Source organism: Erigeron canadensis, chromosome 3 (assembly GCF_010389155.1).
Source record: "Erigeron canadensis isolate Cc75 chromosome 3, C_canadensis_v1, whole genome shotgun sequence".
NCBI classification, from domain to species: domain Eukaryota; kingdom Viridiplantae; phylum Streptophyta; class Magnoliopsida; order Asterales; family Asteraceae; genus Erigeron; species Erigeron canadensis.
The window spans coordinates 17,689,509-17,711,655 of NC_057763.1; the positions used below are offsets into that span (position 1 = coordinate 17,689,509).

General features: G+C 38.1%; 1 protein-coding gene across 1 annotated transcript; it reads right to left on the minus strand.

Annotated features, from left to right (window-relative positions):
• Positions 1-20,677: 20,677 nt before the first annotated feature.
• On the minus strand, positions 20,678-21,628 carry LOC122591605. The gene has a single exon (XM_043763865.1). The coding sequence runs from the start codon at positions 21,626-21,628 to the stop codon at positions 20,678-20,680; it is 951 nt and encodes a 316-aa protein (XP_043619800.1).
• Between the last annotated feature and the right edge of the window lie 519 nt (positions 21,629-22,147).

Here is a 22,147-nt window from a genome sequence, read left to right on the forward strand (position 1 = left end):
TTTGTCTTCTCAATTCTGGCCTTCACTTGTTGATGAATTTTCTTGATCTCTCTAGCTCTTGCCTCAGCTTCAACACTTGCTTTTGGTTAATTGAAAATGGAATCAAATCAATGGGAGTAAGTGGATTGAAACCATAACAAATGTCAGATGGGAATTTACTGGTAGAATAATTAGGAGCTCTATTGAAGGCAAATTCAGCATGAGCAAGCTTCAGATCCCAATCCTTCAATATCTTCTTCACTAGTGCTCTCAACAGCATGCCAATTGTACGATTAGTGACTTCAGTTTGTCCATCAGTTTGAGGGTGATGAGACGTACTGAACATTAATCTGGTTGCCATCCATCTCCATAAGGTCTTCCAGAAATAACTCAGAAACTTGACATCTTTACCTGAAACAATAGTCTTTGGAATTCCATGTAGACGAACAATTTCCTTGAAAAATAAGTTTGCCGCTGCTGAAGAATCATTTGTAGTATTACAAGGAATAAAATGAGCCATCTTTGAAAAACGATCAACAACCAGCATTATTGAATCTTTTCCCCTTTGAGTCCTCGGTAGCGCAACAATAAAATCCATGCTAAGATCTTCCCATGGTTGACTTGGAACTGGAAGAGGAGTATACAAACCCTTGTGATAAGTTGCCTTCGCCTGGTGACAAGTTGGACAGTGACTGATGATATTCTGGACATCCTTCAGTAAATTCGGCCAGTAGAAGTGTTCAGTGAGGAGCTCTCCAAACTTGTTAATGCCAAAATGGCCAGCCAAACCTTCTCCATGTGCCTCCCTTATTAGTAAATCTCTGATGGAACCTCTTGGGATACACAACTTACCATTTATAAAGAAGAAACCATCTTGAACAATATATGGTCCTTGCTGGTGAGCTTCAGTGAGACGATTAGAAAAGTCAAGATCAGCAGCATACAACTCCTTAATAAAAGAAAATCCAAGAACTCTTGCTTCTAGAATTGATAGCAATGAGTATCTTCTAGAAAGTGCATCAGCAACAACATTTGCTACTCCAGCTTTATGTTTATAAACAAACGAATAAGACTGCAAAAATTCCACCCATTTTGCATGTCTGGCATTAAGCTTGAGTTGACCATTAATAAACTTCAATGCTTCATGGTCAGAAAATAAGACAAACTGTTTTGGCTTTAGATAATGAGACCAGTGAGTAATAGCACGAATAATTGCATAAAACTCTTTATCAAAAGGGCTATTCTTTAGTTTTGGACCATTAAGCTTTTCACTGAAATATGCCACTGGATGTCCTGCTTGCACCAGAACTGCACCAATGCTCACACCACTGGCGTCACACTCTAACTCAAACAACTGATCAAAATCTGGCAAAGATAATACTGGAGTTGAACTGAGCTTTTCCTTCAGTGACTCAAATGATAACTTGGCTGAACTTGGCTAGTCAAACACACCTTTCTCCAGACAATAAGTAATTGGAGCCACAACTGAAGAGAAATTCTTAATAAATCTTCTATAAGAGGTGCCAGTCCATGAAAACTTCTTACTTCAGTGATTGTAGTGGGAACTGGCCATGATCTGATGGCTTCTACCTTGGAAGGATCCATGGAAATACCCTTTTTTGACAGCACATATCCAAGGAAAATTACACTTCCCACCATAAAATCACATTTCTCCAGTTTGCCATACAACTGGTGTTTTCTCAGTAATTCAAAACACTTCTTAAATGATTAACATGTTCAGCTTCAGATTTTGAATATACAAGAATATCATCAAAGTAAACAACAACAAACTGACCAATAAGTGGTCTGAGAACTTCATTCATTAACCTCATAAAAAAACTGGGAGCATTAGATAAACCAAAAGGCATTACTAACCATTCATAAAGGCCTCCTTTGATTTTGAAAGTAGTCTTCCACTCATCTCCATCTTTCATTCTGATCCGGTGATAACCACTTCTGAGATCAATTTTGGAAAACACACTAGAGCCATGTAACTCATCAAGCATATCATCTAACCTGGGAATGGGATATACTTAATAGTTATATTATTTATGGCTCTACTATCAACACACATTCTCATTGAACCATCTTTTTTTGGAACCAGGAGAGCTGGAACTGAGCAAGGACTCATACTGGCTCTCACATAACCCTTAACAACCACTTCATCAACCTGCCTTTGTAATTCTTTTGCTTCAGTTGGTGAACTTATAAGCAGCTTTGTTAGGAAGAAATGAACCTGGAACCAGGTCAATCTGGTGTTCTATACCTCTAACTGGCGGCAAACCTTCAGGTAAGTCTTCTGGGAAAACATCAGTGAATTCCTCCAGCAGGGAATTCAGGACACTGGGGACTCCAGTGAACTCCTTGTCTTCAGTACGTTCAAGCACCGATAACATCATAACTGTGGAGCCTCTAGTTAACTTTTCCTCAACTTTAGTTTGGGACATAATTAAAGACTTGTTGGGCTGGTCTTTCTTATTAACCCTCAGTGACTCGTTGGGTTTCAGAGAAGTCAAAGTGACCTTCTTACCACTTACAAACAATGAATACGAATTTGCACGACCATTATGATATACGTAATTGTCAAATAACCATGGTCTACGCAACAAAATATGACAAACATCCATAGGAACAACATCACAAATAATTTTATCTTCATAAACAGATCCAATGGAAAAAGAAATAGTGACTTGACGATTAACCTTTACCTCTAAACCTTCACTGAGCCATTGCAACTTGTATGGACGAGGGTGTTTTGCGATAGGTAACTCCAGTTTTTCTACCATATAAGTTGAAGCAACATTAGCACAACTTCCACCATCAATGATCAGGTCACACACCTTGTCTTTAACAGTACATCTGGAATGAAAGATATTTTCTCTCTAGGCAGTATCAGTTACAACTTAATTAGCATGCATCACTATTCTGACTACCAGCATTTCTCCAATATCTGCACCAACATATGTTTCTTCACTTTCATCGTCATCATACACTGATTCACCTTCTTCAGTGTCAACATCTGGTAAGCTTTCAATCTCCTTAGCAGTGAGTGCTCTCTGGTTGGGACACTGTGCTTGGAAGTGACCAAAACCATGACACTTAAAGCATTTTTCTTCCAACTGGCTCTTTTGATCCTCCAGTTTCTTTCTCCTTGCCTCTGAAGGACTGTTGACCAGTTGCATTAGGCTACAGAACTGGTTGACTGGAACTGGACGAAACCTTAGTGAAAGGTTTGTATTGGACTTTCTTCTTCAGTTGCTTCTCAATCTGGAGAGCCAATTTGCAAGCTCCTTCGGACGTCCAAATGGGCTGCAACTCTATCTTTTCTGAAATGGTAGCATTCAACCCACCAATGAATCTGGAGATAGTATGCCCTTCAGTTTCTTTCACACCAGTTCGAGTCTTCAGTTGCTCGAATTCTCTGATATACTCTACAACTTCTTTAGTACCTTGCTTCAGGTTGTTAATCAGGAGATACTGATCTTGCTTGTACGATTGGGGAACAAATCTCTTCGGCATAACTTCTTTCAGCTTGGACCATCTTAATTTTGCTTTTACCCTTATATTCTCTTTCAGACTTTATATTATCATACCAAGATGAAGCATGCTTTTTCAACCTAATAATGGCAACTTTAAAACTCTTTTTATCATCATAACCCTTTATTTCCATTATTTTATCCATAACCTGAACCCATTCAAAGAATTTTTTTGGGTTAGAAGAACCAACGAAATCTTGTGGATCTATCTTGATGTCTTTCGTGTCATCAACCTTATACCTCATATGCCTTCTTCTAGACTGATTAGACTCATCAGAATCACTAGAAGATCTGGGTGTACCGTCAGATCTCTCACTAGGATCTTGAGACTCATCATCTCTTTCACCTACAACACATTCTCTATTCAACCTTAAACCACCATCTTCTAATAGATTAAGAACTCTACCAAGTATTTCTTTTAGACCTTCAATCTGCCTATCCCTCCTAGCATTATGAGCTTCTTCTAATGTCATATTTCTTCTAAAAGCCATTAATCTTCAATAAAGCAATACCAACAATAACAGATCTCAACAAAACGAACTACAACTCCAATAGATCAAATCGACCCAACTAACCAAACAATAACCAAGGACTAAAAGATTAAGAAACCTTTTTGTAGGCTGGCACTGATACCAAATTTGATGCGTAAAACATGCAATAACTAAAGCACATCGGAAATTAAACAAAATGGAATTAGATATATTTTTGGTATTTTCTGGATTTTATGAAATAAACAAGAAACAAGACAATAAAATAAAAGGATAGATAAAAGAATCCACCACTATGATTCGTAAAGGCCAAGCCACCGGAATCAAAGATAAAGATCGAGTCACCACAAACACAGATAAAGGAATCGAAGATTTAAGATCTCACCACTATATTTGATAAAGGACGAAACCACCACAAATATAAATAAAGGGATTACTCCAAACCACCAAGATCAAAGATCTATAAAGGTAAATGAAGATTTTGGATAAAAAATAGAGGCTGCTCTATTAATTCCATTCAATTCGATATCAAAAACTCATTTTACAATAAGAAATACAACCCCTATTTATAGCCACATAAATTATTTCCTATGAGTTATCGAAATAATAATAAAATAATCTAAAAGCTGTCATGTGCAAAGGATAACCACTAATTTATTAGCCAATTGGAAATGGACAGATAAAGCTTCTAGAAAGATTCCTTTTGTAAGAGGGCCCACAAACCATTAGAAATAACGTGGGCACTCATTTCTTTGTTGTCATCATCTTTGGTCAACTGTTATCCTTCCTTTATTGGACCCCACAAGCATGCGTCAGAACACTTTATTAAGGTAATTGGAAAAACTAAAATCTGGATTTCCACTAGAGACGTACATCTGGAGCATCCATCTGGATCTGGATACTGGAACTGGTCACTGGAGAGCTTTAGTGGACTGGTGGGCTTCAGTGGAGAACTTCACTGATAGTTTTCTGATGGTTGTATCTGGAGCTTCTTACCACTAAAGAAATGTTACAACTGATGGCTGAACTAGTTCAGCGAATACTTGTCTGAAATGGGCTATTGCTGGCAGAATTAGCATGGCTTGCTCAGATGGAATCACTGGCTCAGAATTTAACTTCATTTCAGAATCTTCTTTTATCTCAGAACTTCTGGTCAGTTCAGTCTGTAACATCCCAAAACTTTTTTACGTTGTCCGTTAACTTACCGTTAGTGACCGTTAGTTACTATGTGTTTTATATGTGCTTACGTGAATTAAATGATTTACGTGAGATATTTGTTAAAACTATTTAAAGTAATGAAATTAAAGTTGATAATGGTTAATGAAGTCAATTAATGTTCCTGATAAGATATAAGGATCGATAATTGTTCTCGTAGGCGTTAAAAGAGCTGTTAAGGGCCGAAACGAGTTGTAACGAAGTGCGAGGGCCTAGATATAAAATTTTAAAAGTTAATTTTAGTATATAAAGGGTATGGAGGTCGACCATAGGTCAGAATAAAAAACCCTAGAAAAGTATTTCACACAAAACCTAGATTAAATTTCAAGATCTAGTTGATTTTGGGTGATTTCAGAAGGGTTTTTGCTAGCTTTTCGATCCATTAATCATCCCTACAGGTAATATGTCAATAATATAATTCAACCGTGAGGGTTGGGATGATTTAAAGTTGATATTTTTGGTTACAAAAATGACGTTTTCGTGAGTTAAATCGTTAATAGAGATGATATACTGTATCAAGATGCAAACTTAAATGATGAATAATGTTGTTAAGAAGTATTAGAGTGTATTGGAACTGTAGAGTTCATGGTAGATGTGTGATGGTCGAAATTACTTACAAAACTAAGGCTTTACTAGATCTGAAAATTTAGTAATATTGAAAAAATCATATCTCTTTCAATTAAACTAGTTAGGAGATGAATCTTATATTTTTGAAAAGGTCTATGTGTTTTCTTGAATCGATATGAACAAAGTTTCTGGTGATTTTGCCCATAAATAGCCAAAAAGTGTCGATTTCCAAAAGTGGTTGAATTTCAGACGATTTCTGTAGACCCATCTTGTAAACGTAATATATCATTCATTAGAGATCTTCAAGAGTCAAACTTTATATTTCTGTAAAGGTCTTTGCATTCCCTACATTTCTTATGAACTAAGTTTTTACTCATTTGGTCGTCTTGAGGTCAAAATGTCTCCTGCAAGTGAAGGATGTGAGTCTGGAAATTGATATCGACGAGACCACCTATGGGCTCGGTGATACCAGCCGGGAGAAGGGTTCTAAGCGCGTTTAAGTATCTAGTTGATTTATATTTCCATCCTTCTTGTATCATAGGTTGTCGGGAACACTTGTCAAGCACGGTAAACATATTTGTGATTGTTGAGTACTCCATTGAGGTAAGATAACATCTTTTACCACACGAGGGACAACAAAACATAGTTTTCATAAGTTAACTTCCCCAAATGAATGTGTATATGCTCGTATGTATTCGGGAATGAATGGGATGTTAATATGGGGTATATTATGATTACCATTGATGATGAATGGTAAGCTTAAGCATGCTATGATGAAATGAAATATGTATATGTTATGTTATGATGATATGATGGAATAAAGTATGTGATAAGATGAAATGTTTATGATGCAAATATAAGATGACATGATGTTAATACAATAAGATGTTATGTTAATATAAAGATATGATGCTATAATGCAATTGACGATATGATGACACAATGCTATGATGTTATGAGAATGAAATGATATGACGATATGTTGCTATCAAGTTAAGAAGATATGATGCTAATATGACATGACGATATTATGTTATATGATATCACGATATGATGATTTTATGAAATAACGATATGATGTTATGAATGATACGTTGATATGAATACAAAATGATATGACGATGCGATGCTATTATGTGATGACGATATGATGATGTATGTATGTCATAGGATTAGTTGCATGGCTCGAACACCTAGTCACTAGACTTCTATAGGTTTGCCATGACACGTGCACAATTAAGGGCCCTAAAGTAAAGAAAGATGTATGTGATTAGTTTAGGTGAAGGTGTAGCCTAAGCTAATATAAAGTAAAGAAAGATATGTGATTGGTTTAGGTGAAAGTGTAGCCTAAGCTAATATAATAAAGAAGTCTCGAGCATAAGTAAAGTTGTGTTAAGCTTAACCCATGCTAGTTCTTCGGAGCTAGTGTGTACGTGGTCACGTGGTGTGGGAATCTAGATACCTTCCCGTGGCATAGTTATGTTTGAGTCTATTCGAGTGGAGTAACTAACCATTACACGCGCAAAGTAGAAATGATATACTCAGTTGGATCGACATTGTCTTTCCTTAACGACGACGATGGACCACCGTAAGGTCTACCCATCAAGTCGGGTGCGAGGTCCCCATGTAAGGTCTTATGGCCGCCTACACACAACCCTAGATCCCTAAGTATGTGTGGCTTATGTCACATAGCCTACGTCTAGGCAAAAGAAAAGAAAGTAAAGAAAGACAAGAAATAAAGTAAGTAAAGACAGATTAGAAGTAAAGCTTTATGATGATAGGCACATTTAGGACTATGATGATTTCCTAATGTGTTAACTTATGTATGTTGCTTTAATGTTGATGATATGATCTTGCTAATGTATGATGTGATGGACCCCATATTAATGTGGTGATCTTAACGTGCTATAACGAATATGTGATATTAACAATATTAAATGTTTTTGTTAGTATATAATGAATTGGAAATGTTTTTATAAACTCATGTTATCTTACTTAGCTTTTAAAGCTAACACAAGCTCTTTTGAAAAATGTAGTTCCCTCAGGTTAAGCAGGTTGAGCTAGTGAAACACTTAGTTTGGTGAGGCTGGTAGTTGCTATGAAGAAGACATTTAGTTTTCCCGCTTAGTCATTTATGTTAGCCTTATGAGGATTGGCTACTTTTAATATGACCTATGTATTGTTTATGTTGGCATTTATGTTGGTGTCAAATCTGGATTATCTTATACTATTTTAATGATATGAATGTTGTAACACCACTTATATAAATGAACTATCCATTAAGGATTAGTTATGTTTTAAGGATTCTGTTTTCCGCATTTCTAAACGTCGTTAGGCAAAAGTTTTTGAAAATTCAGATTTTAAAATGATGGGTGTTACACAGTTGATTTGCTCCGCTCACTGGCAAGGGTTAGTTCAACGAATCTGGACATTTCTGCATCAAGTTCTCTATCCCTTAGTTCCAAAGCACTTAGCACCCCCCTGTCATACATGTTAATCGAATCTCCCTCAGACCTCAAGATATGCATCAAATGATCACATGCTTTGTCTTTTTCTTGTTGAGTTGAGATTGTTGAAGTTTGAACGGGTGTTTGTGGTGTTGGTGTTGGTGTTTGTGGAGATGGTGAAACCAACCCGGAGGTTGTTTGAACACTTGTGGTGTGACCTAAATTCAGCGAAGCTGATTCAGGATTTTGCTGCAAATCCTTGGGTAGTACCCTCACCAGCAGTTAGAAATTCGATAGCTTTTGAAACCAGAATCGAGTTGTGTCGTTGGCTGGGATAAATCACTATCCGGGACTTGTTGTTGGGTAACACCACTAACAAGACCGAGGTCACCAAGAATGCCCGTTAATACAGTCCTAGGTTGATCCTAAGGAACAACAGTGTCACCTTGGCGTTCATACTGTCCCCCAGTCTCAGTTCGAGTATTTTTGCCTGTTGCTAAGGGAGGACTTCCAAGCTATCCTAGAGGGTCACACATAGTGGGTCCCTCTCCGCTTGTTCTGGCATTAGTATGAAACTGAGCTTGAGAATCTATGTCCCTAGGAGATCTATACTCAAGTGCATGAAAAGAAGGCGAGAGGTGGGGTTGATCCTCTCTTATTTCAACATTCTCATCCTCCGGATGAGGAGAGGGTGGTGACCGTGGCTTATCCCCGTGCTTTTCTGAGACTAACTCTTGTTGTGGAGGAGTCAGAATAGCGAGGAGAGTTTTGTGCATGCAAGAGTGGAGAGCTCTCAACTTCTACTCTAGGGTTTTTATCCCGGCTAGACTCACTAGTTTCAATTATCGGAGGGCCAAAGTTTTATTTTTTCCCTTGTTAGCCTGGACCTCTCAACCTCTCTAACATTTTCAACTCCTCCCTCAGATCCGCCTTGTACCTCCGACACAACATCATCTCCAGTGCTCTCATGCTCAACATTTATCTCAGAGATCACACTATCAATTGTATGTGTGACATTTTCAACATCAAATTCTACTGACTCAACTCTTTGAGTTTCAGAGGTAGAGGAAGCATGCTTCTTTTTCAATCTTCTTATAGAAACCTTAAGTAGACCAGTTGGTGCCTTGATTGTTTGCATTTTTCTACCTCTCATTTTAAGTCGTCGACTAGGTATTGGTTGTGGTTCATTTGGCAAAGCAGAAGCAAGAGGAGAAGGTGAAAGAATTGTTGTAGATTGTGGTGGAGTAAGAGTTGGTGGAATAGGAGAAACAACAAATGAAAGCGGTGTAGAAGGTGATGATTGAGAAACTTGTACAGGTGGTGTAGATTGAGATGGTGGTGGTGATGATTGAGATGATGGAATGATTTGTGAATTTTGAGATGAAGGTGGTGTTCCAGTCACATTCTCTTCTCCAAAAACAACTTTCTTAGATTTCCTTTTCTTCAGCTCAGAAGTCCCCTCATCAGTAACCCCTCTTTTTCTTTTAGAACTCCTAGGACCCTCACCAAGCGACCTATGCACAGTTTGGGTAGGAATCTATCGGCTTTCATATTCCGTAACTGTGGCTAACCACTCTCTATATGTCCTAAGGTGGGGACTTCCAGCAGGAACCAAACTTAGAAGAAATGGTGGAATAGGAAAAGGTTTGACAGTATCACTTCCCGTGCCTCTCATGTTAGTCTTATACATTGCAATGACACACTTGAAACTGTCTTCCAATTTGGGAATCTCTTCTGTGTTATCAAGAGCATCTTCAATAACTAGTGTGAAGAATCTGATGTAGGGAATGTACTTTCTTTCTTGAGTATCTTTTGCTTTAACAATCTAGATCATCGTATCCCACACAATCTGAGCAAAGTCACACTGAACATTATGTGTAACTTCATAGTAGATAGAATGAGAATACTTTGTCATACCATCAATTCCCTTCTGAGATGGTGTTTGATCAAATAATCTCACTATGGCTCAACCGGAGGTGTGAGTATGAGGATGAGGGTATTGATGGTGATTTGAAGGTGATTCCTTAGAGGTAATAGGGTTGCGGCCACTTTACACCTTAATTTTATTATGGGTCACCGGACTTATGGAGTCGATCTGGTGTCATATGAGAGTGGTTATTTTTAGGGTTCGAAAGATGATGATTTCGTGTGACTTCTTCCTCTATATTTATAGAGGGTAAATAACTTGGAGAGTAGGGTAAGAGAATTAGGGTAAGTCTCTTCCTCCTTTATGAATATCTTGTTTCCTTCATAAGGAGATTTATGTTGATCTTGTTACCAAGTCGTGTCCGATATGTTTGGAGCTTAATATATGTTTAATCGGATAATCATGGAAAATATCTATATCCGACCTTTGTTGTATATTTTCTCGGAGCTGGGTAATCATTACCTTGGGCTCCGGATCAATAATGTTGAACGAAGGTCGAGCTCTGTTCTGGGCATATAGATAAGTAAATTTACCTGTATGAAGGTGACTTCGTATTCTTCTTCGGATACTGAGGTAGGGCTCCATATAAGGTATATCATCAAGCCCCCAGTCTGATGGGAGGTTCTATCCCTTAGCTAAAGAAGATCGCATTAGACATATAGATAAAACAATTAAATAATCGTCATACCTTCGAAGCTAAAGAAAATTTGCTCCGTTGCTCCGTGTCTCTTAGCTCCTTAATCAGGCATGTAAATAACTTTAAAGTCGTATTGTCGTAATGATGGCTTATCCCTTAGAGGCAACTTGTTGGCACAAAACCCGGGGTAACTTATCACTGGGTAATTACCCGTGATTTATTACCCATATAAATACCCGTGATTTTTTATGCCTCTGCTTTGACTTTGATTTCCAAACTCCATTCTCATGCTTCGTCGTTCGCTAGTCTTCATCCAGGTAAACTTTTTCCTCCGTCTCCTTTTTTTTATTCCTTATAATCATAATGTCGAAAAGAGGTATAGAGCATATCACCAATGTGTTGAATTGTTTTGCTTATCATAGTTTCGTAGCTTTGTATTTTTCGCAAACCCCAAATTTAGTCTGTTGTCCCGAAAGAGGGCAATCCATATGCGATCCCCCGGTAGGTTTTGTTGGTCTATATGTAAAAGATTTCACCCTTGGTAACCTTAGGATTTCGTTGTCATCTTTTTTCCTTGCCGTCATAGATTACTATCAATGCCACATATCTATTGTTCATCCAACTGGAATTGCAAAGATCATTGCTTTTCAGGTCTTATGTCGTGCCAATCGTATAGAACCATTTGTTGCTTTGTTCAACTTCTTTTATAAACTGAAGGAGTCTGGTGATTGGGTCACTGTCTCTAAGAATGGTGACTATGAACTTTTTATTGTTGGCGGTACTGAGGTTAGGGATTGGAAGGACTCATTTGTTTTCGTGGATCAGTCGTTGATTCTTCCTGGTCACATCGGTTTGTTAGATAGAAGTAGGTTGAAGTATGAATCCATAGGTGTTCCTAGTGTATTTGGTGTGAAGTAGGCGGATGTTGATTGCCTGTCTTCTTATGGTGTAAAATTGTGCATATATCCAGAGGCTGTTTTGTTTAAGTCTGGTTTTGCAAGGTGTTAGGAATATGGCACATTGGATGTTGCAGTTGAATGTAATGGTCAGGGTAGGTCAATTACACACTCTGCCTTTGTGGTTCTGTTCTTTGCCTTTTTTCTTCGATGTCATGACGAATGTGGTAGACATTAACCCAGTCTATCTTTGTTGGCAAAGATGTTTTTTAAGCAAATGATTGATAAGCAGCCTGCATTATCCGGCATTGTCTTCAAGCCAATAGCTCTGGCTCATCCTTTGACCCCGTCATCTGTGGCACAAGAGGGGACCTCGGGAGCACTTGCTGAGGTAGTGACTGAAACACCTGGTCCTGCAAATCGAGAACAAGTGGAGGAACAGGACGTTGTGGATGTTTCTGATGGTGTCGGTGAAGATGCAGGGGAAGAAACTCAAGGGAATACTGTTGCAAGTCGTTTAAGGAAGAGCAAACATTCGTCCAAGAGTGCTGGTGGTCCCCGATCAAAGAAGTGGAGAACCAAGGCTGGTAAAGTGCCTCTATAGTCTTAATGTAAGTTCTTTGCTATAAATGTCACCTTATTTGGGTTATGTGCATAATGGGTCATAGTGGTTATTGGGCTATAAGGCTTATTGGGCCAAGTGGGCCTACTGATTTGTGTTCCTTATGGGTTCATTATTTGGTCCGGGTTAGCCCATTATGGTTCTTAGTTCATTACATAGCCCATTATGCCATTTATAAGATTACTTACAAATTTTCTGTTTTATACTTTATTTTTATGAAATGTTAGCTACTATTTTGGGGTCAAGACGAACTATTTGAACCTTCCTGATTTTTGTGTAGCAACCTATATGTGTCTTATAATTTTGTAAATTTTTACTTAATTTTTAGACGTTGTTTGCTACCTCTAAAAATTTCCAAACTAAAACTAGTCAGAATGGTTGTTGTTGTGCGACTTGAAATGTTTTATAAAAGTTCTTAATGATTTGACCTTCAAAAAAATAAAACAAATTTATCTTAAGTCATGGACACATTGAAATTACTTTCCACCAGGTATGACTTCCTGGAGCATTATGGATTAGGAGATAAAAATTGTTAAAGTTCATAAAATATTCAGACAAAATAACAGTTTGACCAGTTTTAGTAGAAAAATCATATCTTTCGTTTGGTTCAGTATTTTTAAGTAATTCCAGTTGTAGATTAAACTTAACTAATTTATCTACAACTTTTATTTTGAAAGTTTTGTTTGAAAATGTCTAGAAATGCTCAGTTTATTCGTCCCAAGTGAAAAGATTATTTATGTCAGAATTCTTCTTGATTATATCAACTCACCAATAGTGTTTGTTGCTTGTTTTAGCCTCTAGATTACCACTAACAAGATTATTACTTTATTTTGTGTTCCTTAATATCAAATATACAGATTTCAACTAATTTCAAGATCAACACACATCATTCATACTTGAACTTTTACCCAACAAAATCAATAAACTTAGTTCTTGCAAATATCATCCAAAAATGTGATTGCATGTGACCATCTAACCATTTTATGAACAAATCTCTTGACAAATCTTTCATACAACATAAAAATAAGTTTATTTATGAAAATCACAGAATATATGTTCCATTTATATCATCACAAATCGATTTTTATATAGGTCTATCAACTAGTTTGAAAGCTTTCTCATGAACCATCACTTTTGGGTCTTATATGAGTTGAATCCTTGAATCTTTTCTCTAGATCTTGACATGCAATGGCATGAAAGGAAAGATTCTATCAACATGCCCTCATTAAGTGTATTTTGAAGAAAAAAATCAAAGAAAAACTTAATTTTTGATAAAGATCTTTTAGTATAAACAAAAACAAGATAGATTAAACAAAGAGATGAAGATTTATACCCTTGATGAACTCGGATTTGAAAGTGATTTTGGGCAGAAATTTCGTGGCCCTATAAGCTCTAAACAACCCTTATTCCAAGCTTGAAATAACCCTTAAATCTTACTTGAATCGACCCTTGTTTAAGCCTTTCAAAAACCCTTTTTATTATTAAAGTTTAATATGATTTTTCCTTGTCTTTTTGTTGATTATTTGAGCCAAAATGGAGAGGAAGAAAAGAGGAGGAAGTGCAGAAAGTTTGAGAGAGAAAATATTGGTTTGTGTGTGTAAAATGAAAAGGGATGTGTGAAGTATGGGGTGTGATGGTATGTTAAGTTAACCTTGGGAGTTTAAGGGTATCATGTGGCGGGGTATCATGTGGCTAGTTAAATTGTGATTGGTGGAGTGCACATGGCTGAATTTTTGCAAGAAAAATTACAAATTTTGTAAGGAACAATTATATAAAAGTCTTACACTCATGTCAATATGCATATATATGTATATCTATGTATGTATTTATATTGGGTGCATATATTAGTTCTTGCAAGGATATAAGTGTATGTATATGTTTTTGTATAAATATTTACTAGTTATGTAGTGTTTCTAAGACATGGTTTATGTACATATATGTGTGTATACGGTGTGTATACATATATATAGATGTATGTAAATATATATAGTTTTTTTTTGTGTTTTAATTTTATTACTTATCTCATTATTTATAAACTTTTATTTACATTAGATATATATATATATAGTTATTATTATTTAAGCACTTTTATGTACATCATAGTTCTATAAATATATTTTTAAGATGATCATTATAGTTATGTGTTCAAATATACTTGAATTTAGTTGGTGTTTGAATTATTGGACATTTGTGAATAATTATCTTTGTTAACTCAATTTGTGAGTCTTAGTTTATTATATATTTAACTTAACTTCTCGAATTAAAATTTTTGGTTCATTGACATTTTGTCAAGTTCAATTAGAACTAATATATGTTGCTTGAGATTGGCTTAACTGATTATAGTTATTGGTTATGCCATTTCTAAGATAGCTAGTCATCTATGGTATTTCTAAGGCATTTTACTGTATTAAAGGGCGATTTCTCTTAATAAACTTCTAGGGATAGATACCTAGATAAATATAAGTAAGTTGTCCTAGTCGGAAATTGAGGGTTGTTACATTTCCGAAGAATTCGGGCCATCGAAGGAGTAGTATGAAAGGCTGATGGCAGAGAAGCTTGCTTTGGAGGCAAAGGTGGCGGACTTAGAGTTGGACTATGGGGCTCTTCATTCCGAGTTAAGCACTACAAGGACTGATGTACAGAGGATCATCTCAGAGAGGGAGAGGGAGGTGGAGGCTTTAGGCAACTAGGGGCGAGAGAAAGATAGCTTGATGAAGGAGGCACAAGATGCACTTGCAAAGAAATCGGGGAAATACGGGAGATTGATTGTTGAAATTATTCCCCGTGTATGCAAGTCTTTCCTTAATGGTCCCGAGGTTGGTGAGTTGTTGTCAAAGGTCTGTAATTTTAACAGAGTTGATGCAGAGGTAGGACTGATGCGTGCTCTAGCTACGGAATGTATGGTAAATCTAGAGGGTCGCGTTATCCCAGAATACACAGTTGCGCGCCTTGATTTTGCATTAGATGACCCGGCCAATGTTGACTCTGTATACCTTCGCAATCTTGCCTCTAATCCCGAAGCTTCTCCCTCAGATCTCCTGCAGGTTGCTCCATGCTTCCCTTTGTTAATCCTGATGTTCGCTAGTGGACTTTTTTAGGAAAATGGTTGTGTAGCTCTCTTAAACAATACCTTTTCTGTTGCTCCTTTCTAATCTTTCGATGGCATGTGCGCCTGTGAACAATTATGATGGATATTTGGAGAACTTCCCTTTATGTTGGGGGAGATTGACGTATATAATCTTTTGGTACCTACAATTAAATTAATCTACCCTTAACTTCGTCATTTTATAATGATTCCGATGCGAAAAACACGCAATAACTCAAGCACAGTGGAAATTAAACCAAATGGAATTAAATGTTTTTGGTATTTTCTGGATTTTATGAAATAAACAACAAAACAAGACGATAAATAAAATGATAGATAAAAGAATCCACCACCAAGATTCGTAAAGGCCAAGCCACCGGAACCAAGGATAAAGGAAACACTCCAACCCACCACTATGTTTGATAAAGGTCTAGCCACCACAAACACAGATAAAGGAATCGAAGATTTTGGATCTCACTACTATATTTGATAAAGGACGAACCACCACAAATATAGATAAAGGGATCACTTCAAACTACCAAGATCAAAGATCTATAAAGGTAAATGAAGATTTTTAAGAAATAGAGGCTGCTCTATTAATTTCATTCAACTCAAGATAATCTACCCTTACAAAAATGAATACAACCCCTATTTATAGCCACATAAACTATTTTCTATGAGTTATCGAAATAATAATAAAATAATCTAAAAGCTGTCATGTGCAAAGGACAACCACTAATTTATTAGCCAATGGGAGATGGACAGATAAAGCTTCTAGAAAGAATCCTTTTGCAAGAGGGCCCACAAACCGTTAGAAATAACTTGGGCACTCATTCCTTTGTTGTCATCTTCTTTGGACAGCTGTCATCCTTCCTTTATTGGACCCCACAAGTGCAGTCAGGACACTTTATTAAGGTAACTGAAAAAAATCTGAAATCTGGACTTCCACTGGAGATGTATATCTGGAGCATCCATCTGGAGACTGGAACTGGTCATGGGAGAGCTTTAGTGGATTGGAACACTTCAGTGGGGACTTTCTCTGATGGATTTCTGAGGGTGGTATCTGGAGCTTCTTGCCACTGGAGAAGGGTTACAACTGGTGACTGAGCTTGTTCAGTGAACACTTGTCTGAAATGGGCTGTCGCTGACAGAATTAACATGGCTTACTCAGATGACATTAAGGCCTCAGAATCCTGCACCAGCTCAAAAATAGACTTCAGCTCAGAATTTAACTTCATTTCAGAATCTTCTTTTTCCTCGGAAATTTTGGTCACTTCAGTTGTTTTGCTCTGCTCGCTGACAACGGTCAGTTAAGCGAATCTGGACATTTTTGCATCAGATTCCGTCTTTAAGTGGTTTCTTGGCCTATCCCTTTGTACTCGGGAGGCTCTTTTTGTTGCTCCGTAAATGTCTCAATGGGCATCCTCCTGAACATATATATGAAGTCTTTTTGTCCAATTTTACGTGCGTTTAATATTATTTTGATCGATCTTATAGTTTTGTTGAAAGCTGCTAGCTTTCTTTATAGGGACTTATCCGATAGCTAATCGGGCTTATCCCTTCTGTCTTATTAGGAAATTCACTTTTTGACGGAGGTCTTTATGGGTCCTCGATTCCTCTTCTACGTCCTCCGTTTGAACGCTGGTGATTTCGGGGACTACAATTGCTTTTGTGGGTACACGGGGAGCTCTCTTCCTTCATTCGATGATGAGCTCTGTCAGCTCCCATGTGTCCTTTGCTCAGTGAGTGTGTTGGATGACAAAATGGTTATCCCTGTTTCGATTTGGAATTGTATTTGCGAGTGAATTGTAGATGCAACGATTCCAAACTTTTGCATTGCTTCTCTCCCAAGGATTGCATTGTTTCCAGAGTCCGCTGTGATTACCAGAAACATAATTTTCTCCGTTTTCTAGTTTGGGTAATTTCCAATTGTTACCTCGGTTCGTAATTCTCCAATGGGCCATGTTCACTCCCCTGTGAATCCTATGAGTGGCCTTTCTACTTTTCACAGCTTTTCTTTAACGTGCCTTGGTAACTTGGAGAAGAAATTTTCGTACAAGATGTCACACTCACTCCCACCGTCTATCTGAACGTTCCTCATCTTGGTTCCCGCGATGTCAATTTCGATGACAACTGGTTCATTAACACGGATTATGTCCCTTAATAGCGGGAATTAATAATACTGCTCTTGTGGGTGGTCTCTGTGTACCTTAGAGGGTATTATGAGGATCTGTTCCACTGGCGTTTTCTCAGTTTTGTCTGGTTCACTTTTTACCTTCGTTGCCTGACGGATCCCCTTGACAAAATGGTCCAACTTTCCCGACACTACAACTTCCTCAATAGCTCTTCTTAAATTTCTGCAGTTATTTGTGTCATGTCCATGATCCATGTGATATTCCCATGTTTTTCTTGTTTGTTATGAGTTTAGTTGGGGTTGAGAAAGTTGAAGCAATCCGTTTTGTGAGTAAAATCTGCTTTGGGGTTTTAGTGAGATTGGACGTGATGTCTATCCCACGGTCTCTGTCTCTACCTGACCACTGGTTGTAGTCGTGGCCATACCGGGAAAATCTTCAGTTGCCTCCATAATCCTTCCTTTTTCATCCGGAGTAGTAGTCAACGTTTGTTGTTTCCCTTGCGTCCAACAAGATATGAGCTTTGTCTATCAAACCATCGTAGGTTTCAGGTAAATCGGTGCTTAGGTGCTCAATGAGTCCTAAGATCCTTTGGCTTTCAAGTTATCCCCGCACCTGTTGGGTTTCGTTAGTGTATCTGACGATGAAATCCCTTGTCTTCTCGTTTTCTTTTTGCTTGATATTATGCACGGAGATGTGAGTTTTTCTGTGCTTCTTCTGCATGCTGAACAGAGATCTAAACTTGTTCCTCAGTGTCTCGAGCTATCGATGTTGTTCCCGGGTAGACCATCAATCTACTCTCGGGCATCATCTGTTAGTAAAATAAGAGAATGCATGGCATGTGGTTGGCATGTCCCATCTTTGAATTAGGGCTGCTCCGATGAACTTCTTCAAGAAGTCATCCGGATCACTTTTTCCATCATAATACCCCAAATGCTAGGGGTATTTCATCTTTAATGACAGGGGATGGCTCTGTATAGCCACAGAGAATGGGCTATCGGGGTTCACAAGGTGAGATAGATCGACCGGCTCTTGGTTTTCTGGCTCATATAGGTCAATGTCCGGGTGAACTACATTCCTTCTGGTCTGGAGAAATTCTTGCCGGTTTCCTCTTGACCCATCTTGATTCCGCTGAGGCCCAGGGGTAACTTCCGGACCTCTGCTGGTCCTAGGTAGAACCCTTTGCAGGGGTTCTTGGAAAATTGCTTCTTCTCCGCGAGTGGCTGTAAGTGCACGTCTATGTCAAAAGCAGTCTAGATTGTTTGGGCTTATATTGTAATGTCTTTGTAACTTGATTGTTATTAATGAACTTTGTATTATGGATAGAATACTAGATTAAGTTTAAGTATTGAATGTATGATAAATCTGCTAAGTGTGAAATGCGACCTCGCATTTCACTCTGGGGAATACGACCCCGTATTTGCACGGACAAATACGAGACTAGACCATGAATACGACCTCGTATTTGTGTCGAGTTAGACCAGAAATACGAGGTGGGGATACTTAAGCCCAATCAGGTGTTTTCCTATAAATACCGAACCCTAACAGAGATTAGGGTTGAACGTTTGTCGAAATTTCGAGCATATATTGTAGGTTAAGTTGTCAAAGGATTGTTCCGCTAGCCTAAAGAAGATCCATGAGGCAACAAATTATCTGGAGGCTTTGTTGTGAATCACCAAGTTATAAAGAGTGATTCAGCACCTCTAAATAATAGGAGCAAACTATTAACTATCCGTTTCAAGGGGACTTACAAGTGGTATCAGAGCCTCTTGGTTCAATACCGGAAGGTTATAGTTTGTTGGTGATAGAGAACTTTGAATTAGGGTCGTTTAGACGTGATTCTTTCATGAGTTTACGACCGGAAATCTTGTTCGTGACATATATTGGTATTTGCAGCAGTCGAAGGTGTTATTTTGGCTTATAGGGTTTGATTTCAAGAGAATTAAAGGTTTTAGCATTGTTTGCGACCTCGTGGGCTCGTATTATGACCTGGGTAGCTAATTACGACCTTGTCAGCTCAATTGCCACCTCGTGAGCTCAATTATGATCTCGCCAGCTCAATTACGACCTCGAGTGTAATTACGACCTTGTATTTCTTACGACCTCGTGAGCTTTTACGACTTCGTTTATTTTAAACAGTTCGTGAACTTTGCTAGCTCGGAGAAAATGACGTCTCAATTAGCCGCAAACTATCAATCTTTGCTGAATCAATTAATTCTAATGGATCATGAAACTGGAAAGGCCAATTCACCACCCAAGTTGATAAGCCTTGACAGATATTTCAATTGGAAGGTCATATTCGAGTCATACTTTAGATTGATGGATGCCCGAATGTGGATTTGTATTGTCAACGATTATGTTCATCCAACATTGCCAGGTGACAAGGAAGTTGCAGGTTCGAGTGGTGGAAAGCTAGCCACGTATGAGCAAATGGACGTCGATAAAAAGAAAGATTACGAGGCTGAAAGTAAGGGTTTGGGATCACTCCGAAAGGCTTATGGGATGAACTCAAAGAGCATTGCGAAGGTGACGAAGATCTCAAGAAGAGGAGAAAAGACCTATTAAAGAAGCAGTATTATGTATTTACTAGCTTCAAAGATGAATCCCTCGATGAGATGTTGGTTCGTTACAGTCATTTGCTGGTTGAGCTCGCCTACTTTGGGTATAAGCCTCATCTGGAGGAGGTTATCGAGAAGTTGCTAGAAGCTCTTCCAATCAAGTGGGAAAGGTTTGTAACATCTATCCAGCAAAATCCCGAATTCAACACATGGACTCTGGATCAGATTATTCGAAAGCTGAGAGGTCAAGATATGAAACGAAAGTCGAAGGAAACAGGTGGCAGTGATTTTGTTCAGCGTCCTGAACTCTATCATAGCAAGTCAAGCATTCCTTCTGGAAAATCTTAAAGTGGAGGGATTACAACCTTCTACAGTGGAGATGATGACAAGATGAAGATGATGATGATGGATTCTGACAACAACTTGATGTATGTAACTTCCCCGGAATCTGCTATGGTTGTTCATAATGGGAATCAGAATGTTAGTTCTCCAAGCTCGGTTTAATAAATGTCTATGTAGTATCCAACTTCCATTCTTCTAGGATGCTTCTTCCTTGAATCTTTTTCTTGAACTTCATAGTGGCTAACTTCATCCGGACAGTAGACACAATAACATCACGCAGTTAAGCAACCGATCTTTTTTGGGAGAAAATAATCTGGAGTTTTGCTCTTGCCATAAGTAATAAGCAGAGGCAGCAATCAAAAGCTTAGCAATAATCGTCTTAGCAAGATTAGGCTTTGATGTCCACAATAGCGTCGATGTGATATCACTCCATCGGTTTGGAACCGCATGGAATCCCATTAAGGGTCTCACCAAACTCCAAATCTGCAAGGAAACGTTACATTCAAAAAATAAATGTTGATGTGAATTAGGTCCACGCTTGCAAAGGGAACAGCAAAGTAGATTAAAGTTAGTAGATCCGCTGACATCCCATTGCTTCATCTTATCCTGAGTCTTCAATTTTTCTCTCATAATAAGCCAGACATGAAATGAATGCCTCGGAATACTATGTGCAAACCAAACAATATCAACCCAAGGGACAACCGGTTTTCTAAATTGGATGGTTTCCCATGTGGAATATGCAAAAAATCCCGAATCTTTCCCATTATTATCATACCAAGTAATTACATCAGAAACAGAAGGACGAAGAACAGGAGGAGTAACATTTATAAGCACTGGAAGTAGATCAAACCAGGCAACTGGCCATTTCCAGCGTCCATTAGCTAGAACATCATTAACAGTTGCATCAAGACAAAGTCCCGCTCTAGTAATATCTCTATATGTAATATACTTACATAAGGGACCAATAGATGTCCAATTATTGAACCAAGCTGAAGTAGTACACCCATCCCCTATCAGATACTTAATATGTGGTCGGATTACTTCACGCAATTGAAGAAGCTTACGCCATCCCCATGTTGAGCCAGCCTTCAAAGAGACATCCCAGAAATTTCTTCTACCCTTAAGTTTATGAGCATGAATCCACTTTACCCAAAGAGACTTTCGACTATTCAAGATACTCCATACATGAGAAGTCATTAGAGCTTTGTTGACATCTCGAATTCTTCTAATTCCAAGGCCACCCTCATACTTAGGAAGGCAACAATCCTTCCATGCCACCTTAGCTCATGGGGTCTTGAGACCATAAAAAAGCCCGCATTTTCTTTTCCAAGTCAAATATGATACTAGCAGGGAGAATGAACACTGAAGCCCAATAAATATGCATGGAAGAGAGAACAGAATTAATTAATTGTAACCTGCCAGCAAACGAAAGAGACTTGCTCTTCCAATCACTTATTCTAGCCTCCATCCTTTCAACAAGAATTGTGCAATCTTTGTGTAATAGTCTAGATGAAATAAGTGGGACACCAAGATATCGAACCGGAAGAGAGCCCTCATCAAATGGGAGGATCACCAAAATAGCCTTCTTAATGCGATCAGGAACATTACAAAAGAAAGTCGTGGTTTTAGCTAGACTAGGCATAAGTCCTGATGCATTAGAAAATTCAGTAAGCCTGTCCATAATAGATTTGACCGAAGCAAGATCACCTCGGGCAA